At 40.6% G+C, this 23,279-nt stretch overlaps 1 protein-coding gene across 2 annotated transcripts; it reads right to left on the minus strand.

The window, feature by feature from the left end:
• Nucleotides 1-695: 695 nt before the first annotated feature.
• LOC117551890 (crossover junction endonuclease MUS81-like) lies at nucleotides 696-22,216 on the minus strand. 2 transcript variants are annotated; one of them, XM_034224971.1, is made up of 19 exons: nucleotides 22,116-22,216; nucleotides 20,906-21,013; nucleotides 20,055-20,162; nucleotides 18,793-18,903; nucleotides 18,125-18,236; nucleotides 15,293-15,378; nucleotides 14,917-15,033; nucleotides 14,757-14,837; nucleotides 10,841-10,929; nucleotides 10,498-10,695; nucleotides 9,811-9,978; nucleotides 9,599-9,726; nucleotides 7,358-7,470; nucleotides 6,607-6,726; nucleotides 4,319-4,414; nucleotides 3,945-4,073; nucleotides 2,970-3,073; nucleotides 1,273-1,356; nucleotides 696-1,082 (listed from the first exon to the last, which is right to left on the minus strand). In XM_034224971.1, exons 5-19 carry the CDS (start codon nucleotides 18,165-18,167, stop codon nucleotides 1,016-1,018), a joined length of 1,623 nt encoding a protein of 540 aa, XP_034080862.1. In that variant the 5' UTR covers nucleotides 18,168-18,236; nucleotides 18,793-18,903; nucleotides 20,055-20,162; nucleotides 20,906-21,013; nucleotides 22,116-22,216; the 3' UTR covers nucleotides 696-1,015. The 2 variants fall into 2 exon arrangements, with proteins under 2 accessions (XP_034080862.1, XP_034080863.1); XM_034224972.1 differs by lacking the exon at nucleotides 4,319-4,414.
• Between the last annotated feature and the right edge of the window lie 1,063 nt (nucleotides 22,217-23,279).

Here is a 23,279-nt window from a genome sequence, read left to right on the forward strand (position 1 = left end):
AAGTGCATTTACTCAAGTACACATTTGAGATACTTGTTCTTTACCTGAGTAATATAATTCATACTACTTTATACTTAATGTTGGGAGGCAATGTTATACTTTTTACTCCATTTATTATACAGATGTATTTACTAGTTACTTAATAAAATCAGATGTTGACACACACAATATAGGAAACACGTTTAAAATACAAAAAACTAAACCCATAAGAAGTATTTTGTTCAAATATATTTCACAATTCCAGCTTCTTAAATGTGAATATTTGCTGTTATCGCTTTAAAATATTTTAAAACATGAGTACTTTTACTCGGAGTACTTTAATTCCCTTATCGTACTTCAATACTTTTACTTGAAATTGAGTATTTCTACAGTGTGGTGTTAGTACTTTTACTCAAGTAAGGAATTTAAAAACCTTTCCCACCACTACCTTTAATAGTATGATATGTACATTCTTACATTTTCTATTTTTAGTCTATTTTCTTCACTTTTTAATGACTGTTTTTTTTTAATTGCATTGAATCGTCCTCTTATCAAATGTTTTTGGGACGTTTTTGAACGTTGTCTCAATGCTTTTGATGTCAAATACTTTGCATTTGTCGCTGAAAAGTGCTGTAAAAGTCATCTTGTCTTGAACAAATAGTCCATTGCGTAAATGTAAAAATGAAAGCAGGGGTCACAAAGAAAAGTACAGAGGGTTTTACAAATACAAATATTCTTCTTTATTTCATTTCTGACTGTCTAGAAGTTTACCACAGTGCTTTCTTCACAAACTGTAGTGTAAAACATCCATATGCAATAACAACAATACTATTTAAAATCTTAAACTTTATTTAAGTTTCAGGGGGCGTTTGTGAAATTCTTCATACAAGTAGCAATATGTTACGGTGATGAGAACTTAGCAGCATGTTAATATTTACATAACAAAGGACGTTTCCATCCTAAAATGTGTTTAATTCAAGTAAGGTAGGGATGGAAACTAAGTGAAAATATGTTCATGATATGTTTTTATATTAAGCTACGTCAGTGCTCCCTGAGTGCAGTACAGCTGATAAACTGTTCTGCTCAGAGCTGGACCCAGGTTCCTGGAAAAAAGGGGAAATTAAATGTGAATTAATTGCAATTTCTTACAGTACTGCCATTACGTCAATTTGTATCTGAACTGTGAGTAAAAGCCACAGTACTTTGACTCAGGTTTTCAACTTGTTATCAACAAATACTACATGGATCATTAGAGCATGCTGGGAGAAATATGAAACCAGTTGGACTACAAACCTTTTGAGCTTCCCGTATCTGATGGAGGAGAGGAGCTTCTCCTTATCAGCTTCACCTGCACATCGCTCATAGGCTGTCAGGAGACTGAGATTAAGAGAGGAAGAAAGATTTGAATTAAATGTCAACAATGTCTTACAGTAGCGCAATGTCTTGTACTCATGAATAGAAGAGAGTTTGCATAAAAATGTGTTTATAAAACGGACAAGTCAAATCAAGCAATCTGATTGGTTCTTAGCCGTAGTTACTTTTCACAAGTCAGTATCCCTCCGCGTCTGAGAAAAAGCTACAACCGTTACAGCTGTTACATTAAGTCCGTTATGAAACTAACTAGCAAAGCTTAAGATGGAAACATGTAAGGTTAACTTGGACCTCCGGGGGGTCTTACTATGGAGGAGAGGATTGAGGAGTGCCTATCTCCAGAAAGCACCTAAACGACGACATGCAGAGCTCCGTGAAGAGCAGGGAGACCAACTGGAGAAGTAGCACCATTCAAAAGCTTTCTGATGCGGGTCTTGAAAGCAGAGACATGATGACCGTTAGTGGCCACAGGTGCGAAAGCTCTCTCCAGAGCTGCTGGAAGCCCAATCTCGGGGACCGGAGAAAGTGCAGCAATATTCTGACCACGCCAAGCAACAGCCTAGAACAACCTCAACCTATACAAGTGACCTCGTAAGCCATGCTGCTGATGCTGGACAGGTTTTCAGTGGCTGCACAATAAACGGAAACATACAAATTAATGTAAATAAATAGCCAAATAATGGATCAACGCTCTCTGTCTAATATGTTCGCTAGCTGTTAGTGTTGTTGCATAGCAACCACCTCGCACTATGTTTCTTGCAGAAGGCAACGGAGGGACTATTTTATTTTGAACATCATTATTTACTAATAAAAACTATTTAAATTAGAGTGTGTATTTTTCTTTCATATTGCCACACTTGGTAACCGTTTTATAAAAGCAATAGCTCACTTCAGGCCGTGGTATATGCTCATTATATCACAGCTCAGGGGCGTGGTTCGGCCCGACGCGAAGTATACCCTCATGTTTCAACCTTGTTGTTAATTACCCAAAGTCAGAAATGTCTCGTTTATTTCATGAGTTTCTGAACTCAATGAGGGTTTTTTTTAATCTTATTCTTTATTATATGAACACATTTTTCATATTCCTTCAACTTACCTGTCCCATTTTGTCTAGTGCATTATTTTATTGGGTTTCATGTCTAACTCTTTCATGCTGGGTATATTGTTTGCTGCACTGTTGGAGGAGGAGCATGAGACTTAAGATTACAATGTAGTTTTGCGATATGAAAAATAAATGAATCCTTGAAATGTAATGTTTTAATAATAATAATAATACATTTTATTTATATAGACGCCTTTCAAGGCTCTCAAGGTCGCCATACAAGACACACAAAACTAAAAACCAGCAGAACAACAAGGCAATATAATCAATAAGGACCGAAGATGCGTCATGTGATCAGGGGTGTGAAGAGACGTGATTTGAAAATGGAGGGAGAGTCAGAAACTAAAAATCGATGCGGTATTTGACGGGCAGCAGGTGAAGTTTTGCTTCCATGATATCTATCTCTGCTAGTGCTAACTGCCTCATTCTTTGTATACGTTATCTAAAAACACCTTTGAAAGAAAGGGAGGAATACTTGAACAGGTGAGATGTGTGACTGTATCATAATGTGGGTTACCTGAGCGGGGTGCTGTAGAGCTCCAGTATAGCAGCTGCTTTGTCTCCCGACAGTCCGCTCACCTGCATCAGCTGCCGGGCAAACACTTCTTTCACCGTCTGACTCTGAGAGGGAGAGATTTATTTATTAAAATAGATTATGAACCGATGAGCTGATAACCAGTTCTATCACCAAAATAAAAAGGTTGCTTGGTCTAATTAGCAAAATATTGTAATTGCTTGTTTGTTTGTCAAGTATGCCTCTGTGACGAGACATCCCTTCTGTTATTGTATTAAGTTCATGAACATTGTATAATAATAATAATGCATTTTATTTATATAGCGCTTTTCACAACTCAAAGACGCTTTACAGTATGAGGGAGGGTAGACAAACAAGGACAGGCAAACAATTAAGTAAAAAATAAAAAGGCAGTCAAGAGGAAGTTGATTGAGAGGGGGGGGGGCTTATGGGTAGACACAGAGTTGAAAAGATGTGTTTTGAGGCGGGACTGAAAGACTGTGAGGGACTCAGAGTCACGGAGATCTTGGGGGAGGGACTTCCAGAGCCGAGGAGCTGCCACTGAGAAGGCTCTGTCCCCAAAGCTGCAGAGTGTGGATGTGGGAATGGATAGGAGTCCGGCTGCGGTGGATCTGAGGGACCGTGGAGGTTGATAAGGAGTGAGAAGGTTTGTGAGATAAGGGGGGGCCAGATGGTGGAGTGCTTTGTAGGTGAGGACCAGAATGTTGTAGTTGATGCGATGGGAGACAGGAAGCCAGTGGAGGTCTTTGAGGACTGGGGTATAAGATGCACATCAGATACTGATCCCTTATTGCTAATGTCTACTACTCCCTGTAACTGGGGAAATGTTCTCAACTGTCTTCTGAATAAAGTATTGTAAAAAATAGATTATGGACCAACAGGGTAGTTGGAAATTAAAACAGGTATTGCTAAAAAGTCTTTCTTTAAATGCAAAAACAAAGAGACGGACACACACACCTTGTTTTTGATTGCACCGTGGTTGAACTCTGCAAAAGAGATAAGAGAGCAGGGGGGGGTCCCTCTCTCCTCTTCCTCATCCTCTCTATCCCCCTCCAGCTCTCTGGAGCGACACGTCAGCGTACAGTTCTGGAAAACAGATTTAAAAGTTTATTATCAGAACTATTCCACTTGTTTTGGGGCCGTCTTAGACCCCTATACAGTAATACACAATATACTCATTTCTTTATAGAACAAGGGTTCAAAAGGCTATAAGAACATGTCTAAATGATTGAAGTTGAGGCAAAACCCTACCGTAATTGTTTTATCTTTTGGGACGATTTTAAAAACATATACATGTATTGCTTTTATAAAATATGTATTTAAACGTTTACCTGGTAGAGTTTATTAAGGTATCGAGTCATGACGGTGAGGTAGGCCATCGACTCCCTCACATCCTGGACTCTCTTCACAAAGAAGCGATCAATAACCACACACACACACACACACACACACACACACACACACACACACACACACACACACACACACACACACACACACACACACACACACACACACACACACACACACACACACACACACACACACACACACACACACACACACACACACACACACACACACACACACACACACACACACACATACATACAAAAGACAACATGTATACATCAGAGACTCAAACAAATCTTGTTTTGTGATTAATGCAGTGCACATTAAGACCCCAACGCAAACGAACCGAATACGATATCAAAAAAGTCTTCCGTTCACACGAGACCGCTCGGGAGCGCTGGAGACGTTGTAGTACACATGCCGGCCTGTAAGTGGCGCTGTACTTCTGCCACAAAATACACCAAAAGCAGCGAAGAAGACCCCTGAGCATGGTTGCCATGGTTGCCCTTCTGTTTATGCCCCGCGGTGGATTTATCCACTTGTTGCTGATGGTTGTGGTAGAGGAGCTAGTGTTGCACGGTGTACCGATACTTGAAAGGTACCGCGATACCCTGCCGTTAAAAACGTTACGATTCCTCCGTTTCATTAGTATCGGTACTTTAAGAATGACGGGGGAAAGTACTCCGGTGAGAAAGCGCTGTTTTAATAAGAGCCGTGTGTTCAGCGCTCTGCTTCATGCCTGCAGTCCCGCCCCTCTCGTGCACGCTCTAAGTCCCGCCCCTCTCGTACACGCTCTAAGTCCCCCCCTCTCTCGTGCACGCTCTAAGTGCCTCCCCTCTCTCAAGCACGCTCTAAGTCCCTCCCCTCTCAAGCACGCTCTAAGTCCCTCCCCTCTCGTGCACGCTCTAAGTCCCTCCCCTCTCTCAAGCACGCTCTAAGTCCCTCCCCTCTCAAGCACGCTCTAAGTCCCTCCCCTCTCGTGCACGCTCTAAGTCCCTCCCCTCTCTCAAGCACGCTCTAAGTCCCTCCCCTCTCAAGCACGCTCTAAGTCCCGCCCCTCTCGTGCACGCTCTAAGTCCCCCCCTCTCTCGTGCACGCTCTAAGTTCCGCCCCTCTCGTGCACGCTCTAAGTCCCGCCCCTCTCGTGCACGCTCTAAGTCCCCCCCTCTCTCAAGCACGCTCTAAGTCCCTCCCCTCTCTCAAGCACGCTCTAAGTCCCCCCCTTTCTCGTGCACGCTCTAAGTGCCTCCCCTCTCTCAAGCACGCTCTAAGTGCCTCCCCTCTCTCAAGCACGCTCTAAGTGCCTCCCCTCCCAAGCGCGCTCTAAGTGCCGGCCCTCTCAAGCACGCACTAAGTCCCCCCCTCTCTCGTGCACGATCTAAGTCCCTCCCCTCTCTCAAGCACGCTCTAAGTCCCCCCCTTTCTCGTGCACGCTCTAAGTCCCTCCCCTCTCTCAAGCACGCTCTAAGTCCCCCCCCTTTCTCGTGCACGCTCTAAGTCCCTCCCCTCTCTCAAGCACGCTCTAAGTGCCTCCCCTCTCTCAAGCACGCTCTAAGTCCCTCCCCTCTCTCGTGCACGCACTAGCTGCCAGAGCATGTGAGAAAGCGAGAAGCATGGCAGCAAGTGGGAGTGCAACTGCCGCTGCGCCTCGGCTTGTTGACAAAAAAGACGCCAGAAGCGAAAAACAAAAAAGTTGTTTATAGATGATGCTTAAATTAATTTAATACGAATTCTAGTCATTTATTTAATTTATTGTTCTCATTGTTTAAAAGTTTGTGTTCTGGTTCTGGTGTGAAATAAAGCACAATAATTACATTTACGACTGTTTCCCTTTTTTTAAGAAAAGTATCGAAAAAGAATCGGAATCGCAATTCTTGACTTGGTATCGAAACCAAAATGTTGGTATCGTGACAACACTAAGAGGAGCTGTAGATTTAGCACTAACATCTGTAGCATGCTCAGTAGCACTAGCTACTGAGCATGCTACAGCAGTGAGCAGCAGAGGCGGGGAGAGGCGGGGCTATGGCTTCATCGTTATCAGGAAATGATCGTATAGGGCGTACACACGGAGCCGTTTGGCCCCCCAGAGCGTTCCAGTTGCAGATCTATCCACCTTGGGACCCGTTATCGTTTCCGCGTCTCCGTTACAGCCTCGTGTGAACGAACGGGCTATACGAAAGAGAAAAGTAGCGGATACAACCGTTTGCGTTCTCGTGTAAACAGCACCTAAACCACCATGCAGGTGTGTGAGTGTGTGTTCTCTCACCTGTGTGTTGATGATGGCCTGCTGCAGCGTGGACTCAGGTAAACTCAGGTGAGAGGCAGCCTTCCCACACTCCTCCACCAGGTAGCAGGGGTTACGCAGACCACAGCGCTTCAGACGGAACTGATGAGGAGAAGAAAGGGACATTTCTCGCTGTGCACAGTAACACATGTAAAAAAAACACTCTTTATATCATTTGATTAACAGCATTGTAGAATATCAATTAGTGTTTTCAAATTTATAACAAGATGGAAAAGGTTTTTTTTATCAAAAGATACGGAGAGTAAAAGCAAAGAAACTCATTACAGAAGATTTAACCATTTTGATTTGCGATTAAATGTTTAAATGAATCATCAAGTTCAAATAAAACTTAAGATGCATCCTATGTACCTACTTTTGGACATGCACTTGAAGACAGACATTTATATACATTTTAAGTATCCATATATGTATGTTTACAGTTCCACCGAATTATTATATTGTTATTTTGATATATTCCGTGTTTCACTCGTATACCTGTTGCTGCTTTACCGATAGAATAACCCTATGGGGATTAATAAAGGTTTGTCTAATCTTAAATATGATAATCTTCTTGCATTTCTACATTTCATATCATAATAAACTGAAAATATCTTTGGGATTATTGACCATTTGTCGGGCAAAACAAGCCATTTCAAGTCAGCATGCAGGGCTCTGGTTAACGGAGTACACGACTAATAATTTGATGGAGTTGACGAAGATGTATTTTCTTCACCTTCTGTTCCCTGAAGCGCCCGTCGATGATGCTGCCGCACAGGTCGTCCATCCTCTTCCTCTCGATGATGTAATCCAGGACGAGCTCACGGCCAACGGGGGTCCGCAACTGACCTGGAGTCAGAGAAAGACTAAATGATTACGAGTTGGAATTTATTACAAAATTGGGACATTGCAGAAGCGGTGGACGGTTAAAGTGAAGAGAGTAAACCACGGTGAGGAAATGTTGAATACGGTTCGTCTATTTGGAGAATTGTAAGCTCTGGTTGTGCTTTTGTTGTATTTCTGTTGAATTTGTTAATTTATTTATATTCTTGGTCTGTACTTTAAACTGATTTCTACTAACTGCACACTTTTCATTTTAGCATTATTTTGTAATCTGCCATATGTCTAATGTTCGGTTGTGTTTGTGTAATGTGATAAATGTAAAAAATCAATAAATACATGTTTAAAAATAAGAATAATAATTACGAGTTTATGTAGATAGTTTTGAGACATGCTAAGGGAACAAGGTGATGGGATTCTCTTCCTCACTTCCTGTGTCTTTTACTTTATGGTAAAGGTCCCCTATTATACTGTGTTTCATCGATATATTACAGGTCTTAGATATATACAGAGCCTGTCTCTGCTTGGCTGAAACGCCAAACAGATCATTGCAGCATTACCCATAATCCCCTCTGTTTCAGCCCTGTTTCCAAAGTGCTGATTCTCTGTCTGTTAATTTAGATGAAAATAAGGAGCCCCTCCCCACGCCCCTCTGAGAGACATTTGGGTACAAAGAACACATAAGGCACTTTCACACCGGAGTACTTTTCCCTTTTAGTTCCGATACTTCCTGGGATTTTGCGTTCACACCAAAAAGAGAATTTAGTTCATGAGAACTTTTCCCAGCTTTTCAGTCCCTGCTAGAGAGGTGGGACTTTCCTGGGGAGAAAAAAGTTCCAATTTCTGATTGGCTGGGCGAATTGCAAACCACGCCCCGTAAAACTCTGAAAAGTTTTGTGAAGCCGCCATTGTATTTGTGGCATTAGCATTATTAGCATTATTAGCATTCGCCCCGCGCACCAACAGAGAGAGACTAACTTATGGCAACACAAAATAAAACATGGGAGCGGTGGAGATGAGGAGGTGTCGGCGTTCTGGCGATTTACTCGGAAGGCTTCAGTAGAAGCTGCTGGGAGTCCCAGCAGCTTCTACTGAAGCCAGTCCCCAACTCCGGGGACTTTGGGTGGCAGTATACGCCGTGAAGTGGTTTGCGGCCTGCCAGTAAACCCAAAGCAGAAGAAGAAGAAGTGACGTCAGCGGCTTCATTTGCGTAATCCTCCCTCAGGGAACTTATTCCGGTGTGAACGCGATCGGCTCTTTAGTTCCATGGGGGAACTAAGTGCTGGGAACTAAGTACGGCAAAGTACTTGGTGTGAACGCGGCTATTGGTGCTCTAGGAGGAGATTCAGGCGATAAAGGGGGAGGGGGGGGGTTACCTTGGATGCTGATTGGCTAATGGTTACCCAAGCCAAAACATCGTTATGACATCATAAAGTGGCCAAAATCTGATCAGCTCATTTTCAGACAGGTTTTTATATAAATGGATCAAAAAGAGAGAGAATCTTTGTTCCTGAAACTTTCAGAGTCTCTTTCCACAGAGGGGACACATGTTGATGTAGAAGAGACATGAGGAAGAGGGGACACATGCTGATGTAGAAGAGACATGAAGAAGAGGGGACACATGTTGATGTAGAAGAGACATGAAGAAGAGGGGACACATGCTGATGTAGAGGAGACATGAAGAAGAGGGGACACATGTTGATGTAGAAGAGACATGAAGAAGAGGGGACACATGCTGATGTAGAGGAGACATGGAGAAGAGGGGACACATGTTGATGTAGAAGAGACATGAAGAAGAGGGGAACACATGTTGATGTAGAAGAGACATGAAGAAGAGGGGACACATGTTGATGTAGAAGAGACATGAAGAAGAGGGGACACATGTTGATGTAGAAGAGACATGAAGAAGAGGGGACACATGTTGATGTAGAAGAGACATGAAGAAGAGGGGACACATGTTGATGTAGAAGAGACATGAAGAAGAGGGGACACATGTTGATGTAGAAGAGACATGAAGAAGAGGGGACACATGTTGATGTAGAAGAGACATGAAGAAGAGGGGACACATGTTGATGTAGAAGAGACATGGAGCAGTGGATTTTGCACAATAGGCGAGTTGTTTTCTACGTTGTGTTACCTGGAATAGGCGCGACCTTTTCCCGAGCGACCCACAGGAAATCTCCCACGTTGAGCTTCCTCACATCGAACGTCACTCCGTTCCTCTGCAGCTCTTTGACCAGATCCTGCTTGCAGTTTTTGCTTCCGCTTCACAAACACACCGACCGTTCAGGAAACACACACACACACACACGTTTGATTCACACAGTTTAAAACACACAGCGGTCTTACCCCGTTGTCTCAATGAAGTCCACACAGAGGATGATCTCGTAGGAGCCGGGAAGGAGACTCCAGGACTTTGGGTTTCTGCTCGGTACATTTCGGGGTTTCCCTGAAAAGAACATCCCAGGAACGAGAACCCTCGGCTGGGAAGCAGAGGAGGTCGGCCTCTCTGCAGGTCTGGAAAAAGACGGTTCAATTCCTTTTATTGTATTGACAAACAGTTCAACAACACAAGTGCAATCATAAAACATAATGGAGATATTTCGGTCTTAAATATATATTACTTACACATCTACAATTGGAGAGTTCATCAGAAACATTACAAGCTAAAACACACAAAGGAAAGTCTACCTATTTTCGTATATTAAAGTAGAAAGCACCGTATTTTTCTGTATTTACTTTTTACATGTATATAGTTGACCTATTTTTGCTTTTTACTTGCACCGTTCTATATATTTTTGGACTATATTTATTCCTTTTTATGTCGTAAGTTGTTGGAGGAGGCTGGGACTTAAGATTGTCAGAACCAAGACCACGTTATCTTGAATCTTGAATGTTTAACTGGTCTCTAAACACTTAGTCTATACAACATATGACAAAAGGAAAATAAAGGTACGACTTAAATGCATTTCAGAATAGAGTTACTTGTTGAGATAATGATACGTTTTTGTCCCAGAAGTTTTGAAGCACACTCACTGTATTCTCTCCTCTTCCTTCTCCTCTTCGTCATCATCACTAACAGTGAGGTCCACAATCCCCGGGCCACCTTCTTCTCCCTCCTCCTGCTCGTTTCCTTCACTCCTGGCCTCCTCTCTGTCTCCTTCTGGACCTTTAGTTCCCTCTAAAGACTCGAGGCGCTCCCCTAAAGCCAGACCCTCTTCTGTCAGAGAATACCTGAAGAGGGAGGAAGAGTGAACTCCATTTAAACGAAAGAGAAGCCCCCGTTTCCACTTCAAAACACTCTGAATCTGAAATCGTACAGAAATAATGTGTGTGTCAATCCATCGTGTGTGTGTGTGTGTGTGTGTTTCCTCTGTACCTTGCAGGGTTGTGGGTCTTCATCATCAGGTTCTTCTGGATCAGAGTGCTCACTGAAGACCAGGCCGTGTACTTACTGCCCAGATCTGGCTACAGACACATAAAAGTTAACTGAATTAAAATACAAATATTCAGGACGCTCTGATCAGGGTACCCTGTGCCGTCATATCAGTCAATAAATGGCCAATAAAAAATTGTTCTCAAGCTAATTTTGTACCAAAAACATTAATATGTCATGCCTACAGACTCAACATTTTTTTTGAATAAAGAGTATTATTAGGAAGTATTTTCAATTGGAGTATTTTCTCTGCTTTTGACGACAATTTTTGAGTAATAATAATGGTTTATTGTTAACAGGACATCCCAACACAAGTCCCTTTTTATATATTAGTTTCAGAACATCGGTGTGTTCATTTTCACCACATAATCCTCCACAAAGAACTCCCTTAATATTGAGTAGAATAGAGAGTAGGAGTCAGCCATCTTGTTGTTGTTTTTTCAAAAATGGAATGCCTGGGCAAAGTTACCCAGAATGCATCTTCACTGTTGCCATGGCCACATCTCTACACCTGAGCATTGTGCAGAAATTCCAAGTGATGTCATGATGATGCTGTGATGTGCTTTGTGACATCATCGATAGTTCCAAATGGGAACCTGCAAGGAGACCAGTTTGAGTTTCAAGGCACAGCATATCTTGGCTTAGCAGAAACCAGTCTGACGCTGACAACACAACCAGTTAGGTATTACCAGTTGCTACTGTGTGTGTATCATTGTCATCTTAAAAAAACATGTCGTGCAATAAGGAACAAGCGGAATTGGGAGGTGACTACGCTGGAGTTAGGAGGAGTCTTGGGGCAGTTGAAGAACATCTCAAGACCCTACATGTGGAAATGCAATCCATACAAAAACAGTTCGGCAGCTTTCCAGCGCTGGGGGAGCAGTTTGACGCTCTGAAGGCAGAGGGACATGTCGCGAGGCGCAAGTGTGCCTACCTCGAAAAAGCAGTGAGGGTTCTTAGTGAGAAGATCGAAAATAACGTTACCGTAGAGGCGATGTTCCAGGGACTAATCCAGACAAACAAGGAATTGGAGCGTGAACGACAGATCCTTGAGGAACAGATGTTTGACAAGCTAGATGAGCTGGATAGCATCGATGCTATCAAAGCCGAGCATGAAGCTGCACTACGTGTACAGAGAGAGCTCGAAGCACAGATTAAAGAGGTGCGTTCATCGATCCAAAGCTATTCTGCTGCAGAGGAAATGCTTGATGCATTGAGAAGTGACGCAGAGGAAACCATCAGAGTAAATGGTGGCCTTGAGGAAGAACTTCAGTATCTCAAACAAAGGAAAGAGCAACTTCAGGATCGTTTCCAAGTGTCTAAGGCAGAGATAGAGACGGTTTTCCAGAAGAACCAGGCTCTGCAGCAGGAAGTGGACGATCTCTGCAGGGAGCTTGAAAATGAAAGCATGGTGCAGTTTGAGATGGACGAAATGAACCGGTCGAAATATGAGGAAATGAGCCAAACCGAAGACTTGCAAGAAGAGATCTTTGAGCTTTCAAAGAAGCTTCTGGGTTTAGAGGATCTTCTGGGGTCATACAACATTGCGAAGGAAGAAAAAGAGTTGATTTTCCAGCAAATGCAATTGTTGCAACAAAAGAAAGTCGAGTTGTGCCAAGAACTTGAGAACGAGGACACCATTAGGGAACGTTGCAACGCAATGGTGACAGAAAAAGCCGCCATGAGCCTCGAACATGTCTCCCTGCGAGAAGAAGTGTTGCAGCTCAAGGAAAGGCATCTGCGTTTCATGCACCTCGAGGACTCTTACAAGGAGGCGAAAGCTGAGAGAGAGGACGTTACGAGGAAGAACGAGGCTTTGTTTAAAAAGATCCAGGGTTTGAGCAATGAGGTTCACAAGGAAAAGCATCTCATGATCAAGTACGAGGCTTTGCAGGCATCCAACGAGACCTTGAGGTGTGATAGTGCCGCCATGGCGAAGGATCTTGTGGAACTTAACCTAGAGATTGGTGTTTTGAGGAAGGGTCGTTCTCAGAACAAAACCCTGGAGGAAAAGATTAACGACCTGCAGTCTATGTGTGATGAGCCGCTGAGGGAAAGAAACACAGCGGTTCAGAATCCAAACGGCGATCAGGACCGAATGAACGGCTTGAATGTGAACAACGTCAGTCTTCACAATGACTTCCTTGAATCCAAGAAAACGTTTGGGGAGAAAAGAGCTCAGCAGGCCAAAAACACCGCGGATCAGAATCCAAACGGCGAACTCGGACAAAGGGTCCAAGAAGATCAAGACCGAATGAACGGCTTGAATGTGAAGATCGTCACCGTTGACAATGACTACCTTGAACACATGAAAACGGTTCAGGAGAATCGAGCTCAGCAGGCCAGGAGATAAAAGCCACTAACTTATCCGTGGCATAACGGGTTTTCTCCGGGGGCACCGGGTTTTTCCCAAAATGTACGATTTAAAAAAAACAAACATTAGTAAAATGTCTTAGCATGACATCAGGGGGCTTAGATATTCTTCCAGCAAGCTACAATTACAACGAGATAAATACCACGGGTTAAAGTTCATTAACTTATCCGTGGCATAACGGGTTTTCTCCGGGGGCACCGGGTTTTTCCCAAAATGTACGATTTAAAAAAAACAAACATTAGTAAGATGTCTTAGCATGACATCAGGGGGCTTAGATATTCTTCCAGCAAGCTACAATTACAACGAGATAAATACCACGGGTTAAAGTTCATTAACTTGTCCGTGGCATAGCGGGATTTCTCCGGGAGCGCCGGGTTTTCCCAAATGTACGATTTAAAAAAAACAAAAATATTATTAACATGGATCTTTTTTTTATTATTACATGTTACTTGTTAGACGCTTTTATCCAAAGCGACTTACATACTCAATACTGTGGCTCCCACAGGAGCAATTTGGGGTGAAGAGTCTCAGGGACACAACGACATGCTGACTGCAGTGGGGTTTGAACCTGTGACCCCCTGACCCCAACACCTAGGCACTAACCCACTACGCCACATGCCTCCAAACAAACACGGATCTTTAATACAAGCATCGGCCGGAGAAATTCACATCACAAGTCACACAGTCAAAGGTTCTGACTGCACGGGTGGGTTGCCATGTCAAATCTGATCCGCCTCGCATCTTGGTAGACCTTTTAACTAGTATACAGAGAGTCAATTGGGGGACGGTACGTGAACACCTGGGAACAATGGAGATGTCTCTGACATCCGTGGTGCTTAGAAGCCCGCGTTCTCACAGTCGTAAAACCCCCCCTGTGCCCGCCAGGTCAGGCCATAAAACCTGGTAGTATCAACATACGACTCCATTATCACATTCCTTACGGGAGATTAGAAGCAGGGATGGTCGTAAATGTCAACACACAGAATAGGTGTGATTTTTTTATTTGTGCTGTTGTTAAGTGTTTTTATTGTAAAGTGTTTTTATTGTAAAGTATTTTGATTGTATGTACAGCACTTTGACCAAAAATCGTTTTGAAAATGTGCTATATAAATAAAACTTGATTTGATTTAAATAGTTCATTATTCTGTGTCATAATAATGCTTCGTGGTCATTTCAGAGTGTCTACCCGTGTTAAACTGTTACAGCCCACACGCAATGATCCAATACTTCTACATATTGGTGTTTAATAATGTCAAAATAAATAAAAGGAGGTAAAAGACTGACAGTTATGCACCAGAACATCTCGATTAGTGCCGTCGTCATTTTAAGTTAAGTTGCTACGCCACTATTTTATCTTAGCGAAAGCAAAACGATAATTTTCAAATATATGAAAGCATGTTTAAAATCATTAGTCGTGTCAAATCCTCAATTTATTTGGGTGTAATAAGCGGGTTTAAATGCACTTGTAACGAATACTCCACTCACCACAGAGAAGGACTTATCGCAGAGCTGCTGAGCTTCTGCTTGGAGCTCCATCTTAAACATGTAGCCTTTGCTGCCTGGGATCTGGAGGGAGAGACATCAAATGAACCCACGATGCAAAACATGGAGGTATTTTGTGTAGATGTGAAGGAGGAAGGCGTACCTGAGACACTCTGTAAAGTGTGAGCAGAACAGCGTAGCCTCCAGACCGTCTCTGGGGTACGTACTCCCTCTTCTTCCTCCCCCCTTTGTTTTTCCCTTGATCCCCGGCTGCATTCTTCTACAAGGAAAGTTCAACAAAAGAAGTCACAAATAAGAGGTTTTCAATGACATATAGGGTGAATGACACACACACACATGGAGACACTTGAACACACACACAGAGACCCTTGAACACACACACACACACATGGAGACACTTGAACACACACACGGAGACATATTATTATTGGAATTTCTTCCCCATGAAACGGTGTCTTTACACAGTGAGATGAACACACACACACACACACACACACTTCTACACACACTCCATCTACCTTTCTGGGTGGATCCAGGCTGTTGTTGTCCTGTCGGCCAGCAGGGGGCGCTCCTTCAGGGAGAGAGTGGATCGGAGCGTCTGGACCTACAGGAAAAGTAAAGAGAGCAAACAAAGACAGATTAGAACGTAAACTTCAAGACATTTTGAGACTGCTTTGTCTTTAAGATCCAAGAAGAAATCTCATGCTATCATTGAAAGACTTTTAGAGAAAATATTTGTTTTTGTACAAACAAAAACACGCTTTTGTGTTACATTTTATTCCATCTTAGTAAGTATTTGTAGGTATTTGTTTCCTAGCTTTGCCTTTGGGTATTACTCATAGTAGTGCAGAGAAATTATAATGACATTTTTATGTATACAAATGTTATTTATTTTTGTAAAGCTACCCATCTATTCTCTTTTAGCTATCTTATGTTCTCAGTGTTTCCCCTACCATTGGACTACACAAATTAGTCATTCGAGACAAAAATGTCCACTGCAAAAGACTTTGATAAAAACATTATATTAAAAGGTTTTTTTCACAACTTTTTTGGGTTCAATCTTTAAAGCAACTTCCGCCCTAATAGAAAATACCAAAAATGTAATCATTTTCAGGATTTTAACCCTTTAAATGCCATTTTGAATACATGAAACCACTGTTTTTTTTCATGATGAAAACAGAGGAAATGAGTTATTTTCCAAAACATACATATCTGGGGACTGGCTCTTTTTTTTTTTATCACAGTCTTGGATGTGTCAAAGATTAGCAACAAAATAGATTTTTTTGCATTATTAGTTTTTGCACAAAATCAGATTGAACAAAAAAGTCACACATTAGTCATTCGGGACAAAAATGTCCGCAGTGATACCGGAGGGTTAATATATATTATATATAGCGCCAAATCGCAACTGAAGTCATCTATCTACGGTCACTTTTCCGTGTGCTCTTTTATTACATAAACTAAACGCTTATGTTATTTATCCAATGTCTGTGCATGTTTCAGTGTCCACTAGGGCTGCTCAATTAATCGTATTTTAATCGCAATTACGATTATGGCTTGCAACGATTACGAAAACAACGTAATCGAAATATAAAGATTATTTTTTTTATTATTATTAATTTCAGTTGAGTTATACTTAAAGTTCAGGGTAATCAACTGTTAAAAACATACTGTTCAAATTGTTTTCCTCCAATAAATGGATGTTTTCAAAGTACATGGATAATCGTTTTTAATAATCGTGATATCAATTATTGACCCAAATAATCGAGATTATGATTTTTGCCATAATCGAGCAGCCCTAGTGTCCACTGCATTCTGAAGGGCGGGGCTCTGCTCCACACACACACACACACACACACACACACACACACACACACACACACACACACACACACACACACACACACACACACACACACACACACACACACACACACACACACACACACACACACACACACACACACACATCCTTGTGCAACTCAATTGTGGGGCCCGAACTGATTTTACCCAATTGTGGGGTCCACCCTTTCCAACCATACTAGACCTCCGTAAAAAATCAGGCAATATAGAAAAAAAATTAGAATCACAAAAATCACTTCAAATAAACATAATTCCAAGCTTTTGTCATTATGCTAGTTTTTTACCCACTTAGTGGGGCCCAGTTTCTAGCAGTCAGCACTTATGAGGTCCATTATACACACACACATATTTCTAGTTTTCATATCTTGGAAGGGATGAGACACACACATATTTCTAGTTTTCATATCTTGGAAGGGATCAGAGTTACTAGAGACATTATTGAGTTGAATGGACTTTCCTTGTTACCAAAGAAACTGCAGAACAGCATCATGAACATTTACATTCTACTCTTATATTTTTTACACCAACAAATTCACATTGCTGGTAAAATAAGTCATTACTTAGGTGATTAGCCTCATCTTAACATAGAATATAACTAGACAGTAGACATGGCAGTAACATTGAAACACCATGGAGACCAAATCAATAATCCCCTAAAGATCCTTTTCGTTCAACATTGTTTTTTCTTAGAGGCAACAATTAGTAATTCTTGAGAAAAAAGTATAATTCATATAAACTCTCTACAACATTATTTTAATGCTATAAATATTTATTTGTATATTATTGGGGTGTTTCTATATCGTTAAGGCAAGGCAAGGCAAGGCAAGGCAAGTTTATTTATATAGCACTTTCCAACACAAGGCAATTCAAAGTGCTTTACAAAAATGAAAGAGATTAAGAAAATGGCATTTAAAATCAGTCATTAAAACAAAATGTACAACTTGACCAATCCCATGACCCAAAAAACAAAACAAACAGGCCTAACAAATCAGTAGACTTTTACCTCCTTTTGAGTTACATTTAACAATGACATATTCTGGTCATTTTGAGGTTCAAATTTGTATAAAGTTTCTCTCCTGTGAAATGTTTCCATGCTTCAATGAGGGATTTTAGACTTTGAAAAACATTTACATGCACAAAAATATATTTTCTACACTACAGGAGAGGGAAAACCCTAAAAGCAAAAAAGGAAATCTTTGAAAACATGGATGATTCTTTCTAGCAGCATAATCGGAATGCAATTGATTTCCCTTTAATTTATATTAGTTGACGATTCAAAAATGAAAATTTGGTTTGGTTTAGGTAAAGCCCCTAGTTTTGGTAGTGGTACTTGAAATCCTTCTTTCAACATTGAACGTATTTTTCCTTGGTTCAATTTTATTTCATTTACATTCGGAGAGAAGAAATTGAAATGTTCATGTAATACTTAACGGCTCCCCAGTCCCTATTTGTTAGGGCTTGAGGTTCGGCAGAGATACAATCCTCACATGCATCTTTCCCTGGAACCTGGTTCTTGATTGTCCATTTCATAACCCAAGTGTTGTTCCACAGCAGCACTTTCTGCTGACGTCCAGCTGCGTTTCACAAACGTTTGTTTCCCTAGGTGGACAAATAATAACATGTCATAGGTTTAAGAAGTTTAAGAGCCAGTTATTATCATACAGTTAAGAATCTTATAAAACATTTAAAAAGTACCCATATTGCAGATCTGAAAGAATGTTAATGGTGCGACACCTTCTGATCACTTTATTCCATCACAATCAGACACACCATTTTGTTTGATACTAAGAGTTTGATTATCAACAAAGTGATTGGTCAATGTATCTGTAAGCTCCCATTCATTGTGCAGATACAAACTAGCGTCTGGCATAATTTATAGAATTTATCAAAGTTGCAAAATGGTATTCCAGAAGATGTCCGTGTGGCTCATTTACAGTCCTGCTCCAGTGTAGTTTGTGACATCCAAGGCAAATACTTGAAAATGTCTATGTTGCAGAGTAAATGAATACACTTAATTTATTACAGACAGAATACTTACTTAAATGTACATAATAATACATGTAAACATTGTAAAATGTAAAAGGTCTTATCTTGGTACATAGTGAAAAGGAAAGAATAAACATATTGTGGAGACGGCTCCATATTACTGAATTACCTCGGTAGTAGCACAGTCACTGTTTGATGCTTATGTAGACATAAAGTTCCAAGGAGAGCGTCTCGTCCTCAACTCCCTCCCTGGATTAGTCTGCCCGTTTGTCACCTGGAACTGAGATACAAAAATAATGCACTAAGAAGATAGTAACCATGCATATAATCATTAGTTGCTGATGTTAGCTAAATGACAAACTATCTGAAACTGGATTTGGATCAAAACAAAGGCATGGCATTATTTAGTCCTGTGGTCTCAATACATTTTACAATATCAAAAAGGGGTTGCAATGGACTGCTTTCAAATTACCCTTTCAAACATGCACAGGCTCAGGAAGTGTAGAATTATACATACAATGACCTACTATTAGATGTGATAAAGGTACTTTAGAAATAATTGTATTCATTTTAGGTCCTAACCAAACGGGAGGGCCCCATAAGGACAAGACTAGAAACAAGTGTGTGTGACAGGTTTCTGTAACTACTCCCATCGAGGCTAATGTAAATGATAACCGTTTTAACCATGCTTATGCTCACAAAGTGTTAACTTACGCCTACAACAACTTGAGTTTAGATTCTAAAAGGTGTTGCACACATGTTTTTAAATGACTTTAAGTTATAACCAAATGGGAGGGCCCCATAAGGACAAGACTAGAAACCAGTATGTGTGACAGGTTTAAGTAACTACTCCCATCGAGGCTAAGGTAAATGATAACCGTTTTAACCATGCTTATGCTCACAAAGTGTTAACTTACACCTACAACAACTAGAGTTTAGATTCTAAAAGGTGTTGCACAAATGTTTTTAAATGACTTTAAGTTATAACCAAACGGGAGGGCCCCATAAGGACAGGACTAGAAACCAGTATGTGTGACAGGTTTAAGTAACTACTCCCATTGAGGCTAAGGTAAATGATAACCGTTTTAACCATGCTTATGCTCACAAAGTGTTAACTTACACCTACAACAACTAGAGTTTAGATTCTAAAAGGTGTTGCACAAATGTTTTAAAATTACTTTAAGTTATAACCAAACGGGAGGGCCCCATAAGCACAAGACTAGAAACAAGTGTGTGTGACAGGTTTAAGTAACAGATCCCATTATAGTCTAAAAATATGTTCAATTTAGTTTCCTCAGTCAGATCTACACAAATCACTCAATTAGTAACAGGATTAAAGCTGTATCAGAAAAGCGTTTTTAAAAAAAAGGTCCTCTCTTGAAAAGGACAACATTAACATATTGTGGAGACAGCTCCATATTACTGAATTACCTCGGTAGTAGCACAGTCACTTGTTGATGTTTCGGGGAAAGTCAAGTCTAAGGGGAGCCTCTCCTCCTCAACTCCCTCTGGATTAGTCTGCCCGTTTGTCACCTGGAACTGAGATACAACAATAATGCACTAAGAAGATAGTAACCATGTATATAATTATTAGTTGCTGAAGTTAGCTACATGATAAACTATCTAAAACTGGATTTGGATCAAAACAAAGGCATGGCATTATTTAGTCCTGTGGTCTCAATACATTTTACAATATCAAAAAGGGGTTGCAATGGACTGCTTTCAAATTACCCTTTCAAACATGCATAGGCTCAGGAAGAGTAGAATTATACATACAATGACCTACTATTAGATGTTAAAAAAGGTACTTTAGAAATCTTTTAATTCATTTTATGTTATAACCAAACGAGAGGGCCCCATAAGGACAAGACTAGAAACAAGTGTGTGTGTGACAGGTTTCTGTAACTACTCCCATCGAGGCTAAGGTAAATGATAGCCGGTTTAACCATGCTTATGCTCACAAAGTGTTAACTTACGCCTACAACAACTAGAGTTTAGATTCTAAAAGGTGTTGCACAAATGTTTTAAAATTACTTTAAGTTATAACCAGACGGGAGTGCCCCATAAGGACAAGACTAGAAACCAGTGTGTGTGACAGGTTTAAGTAACAAATCCCATTATAGCTAGTCTAAAAATATGTTCAATTTAGTTTCTTCAGTCAGATATACACAAATCACTCAATTAGTAACAGGATTAAAGCTGTATCAGAAAAGAGTTTTTAAAAAAAGGGTCCTCTCTTGAAATTAACATATTGTGGAGACAGCTCCATATTACTGAAATACCTCGGTCGTAGCACAGTCACTTGTTGATGTTTCGGGGAAAGTCAAGTCTAAGGGGAGCCTCTCCTCCTCAACTCCCTCTGGATTAGTATGCCCGTTTGTCACCTGGAACTGAGATACAACAAGAATGCACTAAGAAGATACAAACTATCTGAAACTGGATTTGGATCAAAACAAAGGCATGGCATTATTTAGTCCTGTGGTCTCAATACATTTTACAATATCAAAAAGGGGTTGCAATGGACTGCTTTCAAATTACCCTTTCAAACATGCATAGGCTCAGGAAGTGTAGACTTATACATACAATGACCTACTATTAGATGTTAAAAAGGTACTTTAGAAATCTTTTAATTCATTTTAAGTTATAACCAAACGGGAGGGCCTCATAAGGACAAGACTAGAAACAAGTGTGTGTGACAGGTTTCTGTAACTACTCCCAGCGAGGCTAAGGTAAATGATAACCATTTTAACCATGCTTATGCTCACAAAGTGTTAACTTACGCCTACAACAACTTGAGTTTAGATTCCAAAAGGTGTTGCACAAATGTTTTTAAATGACTTTAAGTTATAACCAAACGGGAGGGCCCCATAAGGACAAGACTAGAAACCAGTGTGTGTGACAGGTTTTTGTAACTACTCCCATCGAGGCTAAGGTAAATGATAACCGTTTTAACCATGCTTATGCTCACAAAGTGTTAACTTAAGCCTACAACAACTTGAGTTTAGATTCCAAAAGTTGTTGCACAAATGTTTTTAAATGACTTTAAGTTATAACCAAACGGGAGGGCCCCATAAGGACAAGACTAGAAACCAGTGTGTGTGACAGGTTTATGTAACTACTCCCATCGAGGCTAAGGTAAATGATAACTGTTTTAACCATGCTTATGCTCACAAAGTGTTAACTTACGCCTACAACAACTAGAGTTTAGATTCTAAAAGGTGTTGCATAAATGTTTTAAAATTACTTTAAGTTATAACCAAACGGGAGGGCCCCATAAGGACAAGACTAGAAACCAGTGTGTGTGACAGGTTTAAGTAACAAATCCCATTATAGCTAGTCTAAAAATATGTTCAATTTAGTTTCCTCAGTCAGATCTACACAAATCACTCAATTAGTAACAGGATTAAAGCTGTATCAGAAAAGAGTTTTTTTAAAAAGGGTCCTCTCTTGAAATTAACATATTGTGGAGACAGCTCCATATTACTGAAATACCTCGGTCGTAGCACAGTCACTTGTTGATGTTTCGGGGAAAGTCAAGTCTAAGGGGAGCCTCTCCTCCTCAACTCCCTCTGGATTAGTATGCCCGTTTGTCACCTGGAACTGAGATACAACAAGAATGCACTAAGAAGATACAAACTATCTGAAACTGGATTTGGATCAAAACAAAGGCATGGCATTATTTAGTCCTGTGGTCTCAATACATTTTTCAATATCAAAAAGGGGTTGCAATGGACTGCTTTCAAATTACCCTTTCAAACATGCATAGGCTCAGGAAGTGTAGACTTATACATACAATGACCTACTATTAGATGTTAAAAAGGTACTTTAGAAATCTTTTAATTCATTTTAAGTTATAACCAAACGGGAGGGCCTCATAAGGACAAGACTAGAAACAAGTGTGTGTGACAGGTTTCTGTAACTACTCCCAGCGAGGCTAAGGTAAATGATAACCGTTGTAACCATGCTTATGCTCACAAAGTGTTAACTTAAGCCTACAACAACTTGAGTTTAGATTCCAAAAGTTGTTGCACAAATGTTTTTAAATGACTTTAAGTTATAACCAAACGGGAGGGCCCCATAAGGACAAGACTAGAAACCAGTATGTGTGACAGGTTTATGTAACTACTCCCATCGAGGCTAAGGTAAATGATAACCGTTTTAACCATGCTTATGCTCACAAAGTGTTAACTTACGCCTACAACAACTAGAGTTTAGATTCTAAAAGGTGTTGCATAAATGTTTTTAAATGACTTTAAGTTATAACCAAACGGGAGGGCCCCATAAGGACAAGACTAGAAACCAGTGTGTGTGACAGGTTTAAGTAACAAATCCCATTATAGCTAGTCTAAAAATATGTTCAATTTAGTTTCTTCAGTCAGATCTACACAAATCACTCAATTAGTAACAGGATTAAAGCTGTATCAGAAAATAGTTTTTTTTTTAAAAAGGTCCTCTCTTGAAAAGGACAACATTAACATATTGTGGAGACAGCTCCATATTACTGAATTACCTCAATATCAAAAAGGGGTTGCAATGGACTGCTTTCAAATTACCCTTTCAAACATGCACAGGCTCAGGAAGTGTAGAAATATACGTAGAATGAACCTATAACACAAGAATGCACTAAGACAGGGGTGGCCAACCCGCGGCTCTCGA

Source organism: Gymnodraco acuticeps, unplaced genomic scaffold (assembly GCF_902827175.1).
Source record: "Gymnodraco acuticeps unplaced genomic scaffold, fGymAcu1.1, whole genome shotgun sequence".
In the NCBI taxonomy this organism is placed as follows: domain Eukaryota; kingdom Metazoa; phylum Chordata; class Actinopteri; order Perciformes; family Bathydraconidae; genus Gymnodraco; species Gymnodraco acuticeps.